This window comes from Glandiceps talaboti, chromosome 6 (assembly GCF_964340395.1).
Source record: "Glandiceps talaboti chromosome 6, keGlaTala1.1, whole genome shotgun sequence".
NCBI lineage: Eukaryota > Metazoa > Hemichordata > Enteropneusta > Spengelidae > Glandiceps > Glandiceps talaboti.
The window spans coordinates 7,975,449-7,985,235 of NC_135554.1; the positions used below are offsets into that span (position 1 = coordinate 7,975,449).

The 9,787-nt window shown below is 36.4% G+C and overlaps 1 protein-coding gene across 1 annotated transcript; it reads left to right on the forward strand.

The window, feature by feature from the left end:
- The first annotated feature begins 914 nt into the window (after nucleotides 1–914).
- LOC144436790 (hyalin-like) lies at nucleotides 915–6,038 on the forward strand. Its single transcript, XM_078125652.1, has 5 exons — nucleotides 915–1,041; nucleotides 2,868–3,107; nucleotides 4,085–4,324; nucleotides 5,602–5,841; nucleotides 6,028–6,038. Exons 1-5 carry the CDS (start codon nucleotides 915–917, stop codon nucleotides 6,036–6,038), a joined length of 858 nt encoding a protein of 285 aa, XP_077981778.1.
- The last annotated feature ends 3,749 nt before the right edge of the window (nucleotides 6,039–9,787 follow it).

The following is a 9,787-nucleotide window of genomic DNA, read 5'->3' on the forward strand; positions in this document are numbered from 1 at the left end:
TCACACTTCGGGTGATCTTCTGACGGAAGATCGCTCGAAGCGTAAAACTCTGAGTAAAAACTTATTACTATTATCACTATAATTCACACTTGCAATAATCAATATGGTCGCCAATCTCACTACGTAGAAACATGACAAGAAAATAGAACTCGATTTGAGCGCCATATCTCGTGTAATCAACAATTTATTTTATGTCAATTTAGTAGTAATACCAACGACCACGAATTATATTTGTTTTTTTAAAACAACACGAATGCATGTGTTTGTGAAGTTTCCTATTTGGGCGGGAAAGTATAAGTATAAATTAAATATGCAAATCAACGAATGGTGCAGGGAGCGGAAACATTGGAACAAAGACGATTGAGCACTTTAGCAAAGAGGACATTAGATTCACGGCGGTAATAGCTGCAATGGATGAAGATGATATCAATGAAATGTCTCTATCACTTGGGCAGCGCTGTATGCTGAGGCGGGCTTTGCGGGAACTAAATGAGATCAAAGTTGAACACCCGGAGTCAAACGTAAGCAAAAAGCAAGGGCAATCTCGCAACACCTACCGACAGTAAGCTTAAGCCCATAAGAACAAAAGACCTAGCAAATGATAATGAACTGAATAAGCTTTTGAAAAATCTGGGAAATAAAGACGATTTCCTGAAAACTGTCCTGTCAGGAGGCGGCATGGGATCACTACATGCTGCAGACCTGCCCGAAGCCAAAGGTGAGCGAAAGCCATTCTCCATACCAGATTACTTCACTCCAAGAAAGGAGGCATTTAGCGACGCGGATGAATCGGAACTTATCAGTGAGGGTGACACACGGTTGGTAATTCGTAAAGCTCGACAAAAACCCAAACTTGAATAGAACATGTCTTGCTAGCACAATGGATATTGGCAAATGCTCGTATTCTGCGGAAAATGATTCTAAGTGGCACGTTCTCAAAAGTCGACATCCTTGCCTATCTCGACCACACGGTGAATATTGGGGACTACATCGGTAATGATTTACGACCACATATATGCAGAAAACAAGCAGAGGCTAACGGCAAGTGGGATTAAGTTGATCTGCACATATCCGTGTATCACCCAGAGCGCTGCACCAACCTAACTATGTATCAACCCCAAAACCCACTGCTACGATAAAACGGGGAAGGATATATAGTTTCGACTACCAGAATCCTTCACGATGCGGTCGGAGTAAGACTAAGTGTAAATTCGCCAACATCATATGTCAAGAGAATGGATGTGTGAAATCGCTAACACGGTTTCAACACAAACGCACATATACCCATCCGCCTCAAGTTGGGGGCGCTCAACAATAGGTTGTGATTACTCGTCCATTGAAGAGCTGCATTCACATTTGGAAAAAAGAACTGGCAACTAATTTCGACCGCGACTTCGTTATTGATGGTATTGAAAACGGCTTCGACATAATTGACTTAGATAGCGATTTACAACCAGTTGATAGGAACAATTACCCATCTTGACATCGCAAGAAAACAAACATGCAATATAGAAACAAATACGCAAAGAATTAGCTTCTGGGAATTATGTTAAAGTAGACAAAAAACCACCACTCATCAGTAGTTTAGATGCAATTTCAAAATAAAGGCACCTCAAAGATACGTTTAAAATACATGACTGTAGTCAACCTATCAGACATTCTGTAAACAATTGCGCAACAACTGAGTCCTTTAAATATGAGTCAAGAGACTCAGTGGAAAATGTGTGTAAACAAGGCTCTTACCTCGTGAAGGTTGACTTGAAGTCAGCATACAGAGCAGTTCCGATGAGCAGGTTTTCACAGCAGGCTATCGGTTTACTATCCTTTGTAGTGTGGTCAATTTGCAAATAAAAGATATTTGTCAGATTTATAATGTTATTTGTGAGATGTATGTGCATATAACAAAAACATAATTTTCACGTCTATCATACGTTTCCATGGAAACAGCTATCCGATTTTATATAAGTTATGTTACACCAGGTAGCACTAACTCATACATGCCAAAAAGAAGGAAATGTTTTCACTAAATTTGATTTTTTTACTCAATGTTTTATGTCAAATTTAAAAAAGAAATTATTAACATATTATGGTGATTTTGGTTATAAAATGACCCCCTTTTTGAACTCAGCATAACAAACAATCCCAGGTAGGACGGTTAATTTTTCAAATAAATGCGATTATTAATAAAATTATTAATTATTATTTATTTATTTATTTATTTATTTATTTATTTTATTTACAAAGGGAAAATTTGTATTGTACAGTCCCTGTTGTGTGTTCAGTAACCGTTCGCAATAAAAAAATTGTTTCTGTATGATTTATTTCAATTTGTGCACAATTTAAGTTCTGTTAATGGAATATTTATCAATAAATGGAGAGATGACCACTACTGGATGGTGATTCAGCACTTTGCAACCTAGTGGAATTCACCCATGCTTTTCACCAGCTGATTGGTCTGGTATAACAGCAGCTCATTGCAATAGTTGCTTTGATTATAAAGGTGTGAGTTTCCAGTGCAAATGATATGTATTATGATGATTATATAAATATAGTATTGTACTGGAAATCAATAAGTGTATCCATAGCCTAAGATCTCATGACCCTGTAGATGTCTTTGAAATAGGTATGTTGGCTCTAATGTACACATCTCTGATTCCGTCCAAAAAAACTATCCTATCTGTCAAAGTAACCGTAATAAGTAGGTTCTAAGATTACGAACAAGTATAGTTAGAAAGACGCCGTCTAAACAAAAAGGAACACAACTAAATGCAATCGCATGCATGCGTGCGTTCGTGCGAACAAACAGACATGTGCTTTTCCTTCAACTACATATTAATATATATACTTTATACCGTAAAATATTATAGACACTGAAGAACCAGTCATCACCTGTCCTGCTGACATAGATGCTACACCAGACCAAGGAATGTCAACATCTTCTATGACCTGGGGATTACCTAATGCAACTGATAATGCAGGAAATGTGACTGCGACCGGATCCCATGACCCTGGAGATGACTTTGGCATTGGTATATCAGTTGTACAGTACACAGCTGTAGACACGTCTGGCAACATCGGCACCTGTCAGTTCACAGTAACTATAACAGGTAAGTTAAATGAGGAACCACTGTCCAGTGCATATAACAAAAACATAATTTTCACGTCTATCATACGTTTCCATGGAAACAGCTATCCGATTTTATATAATTTATGTTACACCAGGTAGCACTAAGTCATACATGCCAAAAAGAAGGAAATGTTTTCACTAAATTTGATTTTTATCAATGTTTTATGTCAAATTTAAAAAAGAAATTATTAACATATTATGGTGATTTTGGTTATAAAATGACCCCCTTTTTGAACTCTGCATAACAAACAACCCCAGGTAGGATGGTTAATTTTTCAAATAAACGTGATTATTTATAAAATTATAATTTATCATTTAACTATTTATTTATTTACAAAGGGAAAATTTGTATTGTACAGTCCCTGTTGTGTGTTCAGTAACCGTTCGCAATAAAAAAAATTGTTTCTGTGTGATTTATTTCAATTTGTGCACAATTTAAGTTCTGTTAATGGAATATTTATCAATAAATGGAGAGATGACCACTACTGGATGGTGATTCAGCACTTTGCAACCTAGTGGAATTCACCCATGCTTTTCACCAGCTGATTGGTCTGGTATAACAGCAGCTCATTGCAATAGTTGCTTTGATTATAAAGGTGTGAGTTTCCAGTGCAAATGATATGTATCATGAAGATTATATAAATATGGTATTGTACTGGAAATTAATAAGTGTATCCATAGGCTAAGATCTCATGACCCTGTAGATGACTTTGAAATAGGTATGTTGGCTCTAATGTACACATTTCTGATTCCGTCCAAAAACTATCCTATCTGTCAAAGTAACCGTAATAAGTAGGTTCTAAGATTACAAACAAGTATAGTTAGAAAGACGCCGTCTAAACAAAAGGGAACACAACTAAATGCAATCGCATGCGTGCGTGCGTTCGAACAAGCAGACATGTGCTTTTCCTTCAACTACATATTAATATATATACTTTATACCGTAAAATATTATAGACACTGAAGAACCAGTCATCACCTGTCCTGCTGACATAGATGCTACACCAGACCAAGGAATGTCAACAGCTTCTATGACCTGGGGAGTACCTAATGCAACTGATAATGCAGGAAATGTGACTGTGACCGGATCCCATGACCCTGGAGATGACTTTGGCATTGGTATATCAGTTGTACAGTACACAGCTGTAGACACGTCTGGCAACATCGGCACCTGTCAGTTCACAGTAACTATAACAGGTAAGTTAAATGAGGAACCACTGTCCAGTAAAAAAATAATATGTTCACAAGGCGTATAGTAGTTGAGAATAATTTGGATACGAATATTTACACATTATACCATGCATAAGTCAAAACATATTGAATATATACTCTCGTTCGGGTCACGACAACGCGTGTCTGCGTCACTGCTTCTGCTGTAATTGAAATATGATTCAAAATGTGAAAAATTCCATTATTTCCTCCTATTTTTGTTGCATATTACTGCTGGTGGATTAATTATGTTATTCTTCAATATGTTTCTTTATTCACCCGGAAAAGACTCGTGACCTTAAGGTTGTCACTACTCGTCGCTAGACGACTAGCGACGAGTAGTGACATAGGCCCCTCAGGTCACTCGTAATTTCCTTAGCAGGACGAAGATAACGATAGGGGAATAACACTTAATTAGACCGGAGAATGTCATAAAATAGATGACTTTTTCGCAGTACATGAGCAAGGTTTTGATTTCATTTAGATCTAGACTATCAAATGACTGCATATAATTTTTTCCAGTAAAGAAGTGTACAGATAGATGCCATAATCACAGGTTACCTTCACTGATTCAATATCAACACAGGGAAAAATACACTTTATCAAGACTAATGTGTTTCCAAAAGAACAATACTCAAATACATACCACATGTGGCACATGTATATAAGAATCTAAATGAATTGTCTTAATCAAATGCTTTACATATAGTGAATGAAATAAGAATTAACAATGTACATGGAGTCGGTGGTTATTTCTTGGGTGGGGATCACATTGACTATGATCGAATCAGGCAAGGTTATTACGGTGCAAGAAGATGACACTTTCGTGACTTCCCTTGTAACTTCTCATTCACTCTAGACAGACCTTGTCTTTACCGTTCACTTATATATACACTAGCGGTTTCAATTTAACATATAGAATATACAGTGTACGTTTTTCTGACCAAGACATTTCGATCAGGCTGAACTGCCAATGTAGGCCCAACCAGGTTACGTAACTGGACATAAGCTATAATTAGTATTATGGATTTGGCCAACTGATAATGAGCAAGCTCGACGAAGAATTTTTTGAATTAAGTCTATGCACACACACACACACGCACACACACATACACACACACACACACACACACACACACACACACACACACACATATATATATATATATATATATATATATATATATATATATATATATATATCGATATATATATATATATATCGATATTGGTATTGATATGATTGATACTGTAAATACTTACAGACACCGAAGAGCCAGTCGTTACCTGTCCAGCTGATATAGATGCTACAACAGACAAAGGATTGCCAACAACTTCTATAACCTGGGCAATACCAAATGCAACAGATAATGCAGGAGATGTGACTGTGGCCGGATCACGTGACCCTGGAGATGCGTTTGACATTGGTATAGCAGTTGTAACGTACACAGCTGTTGACCCATCTGGCAACAAGGTGGAATGTCAGTTTAGTGTAAATGTAACAGGTAAGTTCGAAAAATCAGTGAAACATCAGTGAAAGTTCATACACAGGACTTGTGATAGACGTTTCACCCTAATAATTTTAGGTAACCATGTTAAATGTTTGTGAGGTAAAATTTTGAAATAAGACTAGAGAATTTAAAGTTTACAAAAATGCCTGTATCTCCTGGAATTGTAATCTCCTTTTACAGGTGACTGTTGACATGTATAAATATGTTACGGGCATCCAACCTCCTCTTCCAAGGCAAATAGCCTTTGGATATACTGCACATACAAATCAATTGTCAATTGTCTCATCGATCTCTCCAGTATTCTTGTGCTGGAAAATAAAGATTTTGTAATCCAATTCAGCACAAGCCATCTCCAACATCTGAAAGAGGCGGAGGAAAATACCCAGGCTGAAGTACAAACCAATACACACCCTGTGGAGTGGTATATTGAAGAAAACCTTGTTAAGGCAGTTTTTTTAAGTCAGAGACTCGACTTCGTTTATTCCCAGAAGCTACAAACTTCTCATGCCAGTCATATATATCAAGGGTCCTTGTGCCAATGTGATGTCTCTGATGTGGTGGCAGTGCTGACTCTGCCTTATTAGTGACATAACACCACAGACAATAGTATTTACCTAAAATACACAAACTTGGAAAATATTCATTAGACTGTACATGACTTACCTGAATCTCAGGTATGTACTCGTGTATGTACCACTGTTCAAAATATTATAATATTATTTTACATTGTAAACAAAGGAGTTTCCTCTGGTTTGTATTTATACTTTGACATTTCGTCACCTTTATGAAGTATACGTAGTGAAACTAGAACCTACTGACAGTTTTGTCAATATGGAGCCCTCTCGGTATCTGTACCTACGTTATGGCATTTCTATGTTACTAGAAAATAGCACACCATAAACACCTGTTTAACACATACCCAGAGTACACTACACTGGTGCCGTAAGGTTATGACTAGTTGGCGAGAGAACACTGAAATAAAGCAAAAGGAGTTTATGACAATACTTACTTTAGCTTACCACTAGGACCTGAAAGACCATAAATTCTCGTCAAGTACTTGTAGTCACCCATAATATGCACTACTATTGTCTTTTCCCTACAATGAAATTAAAAATGATAACTATTAATCAACCAAATTCTTCAAACATGACATACTGGCTATATTCAATGTAAACTTTCTGATCAACATTACTGAGAGGTTAGACAAACACTGAGTTGACCTTTGACACTTCTACTCATATGATTCAGTAACAAAGGGCTGTCATGCACGTAATCTCATAAAGAAATCTGTGATCGTGTTGTTGGATGAATGTAACTAAGAATAAAAGGGTCATGACAGTGTGCACTGTTTTGCCAAGGTTTGTGAACACTGGTAATACACCACAAACATGGTATGTTAAACCGCCACCTACAGATTCATTGGCAAGTGTAGAGGGGAACTATGATGAGTAGTGTTGGAACAAGAATGAATTTGACCCTTGACAAAATCACTGATAGGAAACGATATGCTTGTTACAATGTATTTTGGTAAGTATGGGATACAATATGTGAGTTTTATGTTCACTTACTTCCATTTATGGCCATCAAGATCATCCACTTGTCCATAATTCACCTTCATTGCTGTTCTAAGATTGGTTTCAGAATCACTAGCACCAAACACATTGCACACAACTGTATTTTGAACTGAATATGGGGCTTCCACATTACACATCACATATTTTAAAAACACTTTTCATGGACCCACTCCTCTTATATCCCCCTACTGTAATCCATATTTCATCTTGTGGAATACTTCCACCATGTGTAGTTAATTTTTTTTCACTGTGAAAAGAAGTTGAATCCACATCAAATTATATAGAACACAACACATTTTATGCCAGGTGACATGTGCAACCTAATAGAAAACAAGTCAGAAATAGTATTTGTAACAATATTTTTGATCAGATCAAATGGTTTTAAGTGCAGTAACTAACTTAATGGATGTACAGAACCTGTAAGACAAACAAAACTGTGATATAATTATACTATTGTGTCTCACAATCCTACAGGCCACTTGTACTATTGTTTTTTCTTGTTCAGTGACTTTTTCCAAATTACTGACTGTTAAGTGTAAGCTACATTTATTACAGTTTGTGATATTTAGACAATACATCAACAACTTCCATCAAAGAGGTGATCTAACAGATAAGGTTGAAGAAATCCAATAATTATGTACTGGGACAGAAATTTTATTACTTATCGATTACAAGTAAAAAAATGTTACCTTTCCAAGTATAGCAAATAGCTATCTACAGTGTGCACAAGATCTTGCACGGCAACACATGGAGTCATGCAGATTTCCGAATCTTGTTTGCCATCAGGACCCCTCACAGTAAACACAAAAGGAAGGTTTTCTGAAAACAGTGGGTACTGCTTACTGATGACAAGTTCTCTATCTTTCCACTCACTGCCCAATTTTATGTTCCAACTTCCAAGCCATCTATATAAGAGATGAACACAAAGATTATGCTACATCATGGTAAACAATTTCACCAGGCCACTTTGATTGTACATTATTATATAAAAAAGACTCCATGGAAACTGTGATTTGGATAACACAGTCTAAATCTAAACATTGGACTGGTGTGATATCTCTACAGTATTTAGGAAGGATTTGTAAACATTCCCTTTCTCATGTTGTACAGTGTGTCTATTTCTTATAATTGTGGTAATGGCCCCACAACTGAACATATACTTACCGTTTCAATGATCTCAGTTTGTTCCATGGCAAACTTAAATCGGCCTTCAATTGAAGGCCTGTCCCCCCAGGAACATTGGGAAATAGTCCAAGTTCCTCCAGAACTCGGTTTTTGTTACTACTAGTAATAAACCTTTTCAGTTCCTTTCTTTGTTGGACGAGGTCTTCCCCACCAGAGATAATCTTTCGTGTATCCTCTATCCACTTGGCTCTGATTGCCTTTGTTCTCTCTGATACTTCTGCTGATGTTTTCCTTGACTGTTGGGTATACTTTAAGCATAATGGCTGGGGAAGAGGACCAAAAAAAAAACATTCAACATTTTTGGACAGATTTTTACAAAAAGTGAATGAAAACTTCTAAAATGGACATAAAAATTAAAATGAAAACTGTATTTGTATATTATATAATTATATTATATTATATTATATGAAGTGAAGAGATAGATTGAAACTCCTATAATTACATTTTCACTAGACAATCAACTCAATGTATGATAACAATTTTTTTATTTAACATATTGTATTTATAATCATTATGCAACAAATTAAATATATTTCAAATATTTAATTGATAATAAAATTAGACCTGTATTTTGGCAAATGTTCTAGGATTACACAATCAGACCTTTTGTCTTCAGTCTAATAACTGCACCAACCTTACACCCTTTGTGCTGCTTACATGTAGTTTTTCTTTAACACACATGGTGGTCAGCTGTTCAAAGCTAGGAGCTTGAACTAGGTTTTTGACCTGAAGCAGGGTTTGAATTGCCTCCTGAACCTGTACACCCTTCGCCTTGGCTTTCCCACTGTTACAGGAACTTGACTAGTACTTGTACTAGGAGTAGCATTAGTACGTGTAGGACGCACACTTTTGCAATAACTATGATCTACCATCACAGGTGCATATTTATATTGGCACTGGTTTTCATGTTTGTTGAGATTTTCTAATTTTACAATTCCATGGCATCCTCTGATATTATTGCTACATTCAACTTCCAAAGATAGTATTAAATTCAGAACCACATTTGGAATAGATGCTATAGATTTGACAGAAATAGAGTAACCACACACAGGGAAATTTGGAGTTTTTCTAACCCACTCTGCTATGCAATCGGCACAAAAGATGTGGCCTCTACCTTCACAGTTACAGTCTACTAACACCGGCATATTGAAAATTCGTTTGCAAATTGTGCAAGTGAGTGT

Coding starts and splice junctions, on each gene's coding strand:
- LOC144436790 (XM_078125652.1), top strand. CDS start 915: ATGATTCTAAGTGGCACGTTCTCAAAAGTCGACATCCTTGCCTATCTC. Junction 3,108..4,084: donor GTTCACAGTAACTATAACAG/GTAAGTTAAATG, acceptor AAAATATTATAG/ACACTGAAGAACCAGTCATC. Junction 4,325..5,601: donor GTTCACAGTAACTATAACAG/GTAAGTTAAATG, acceptor AAATACTTACAG/ACACCGAAGAGCCAGTCGTT.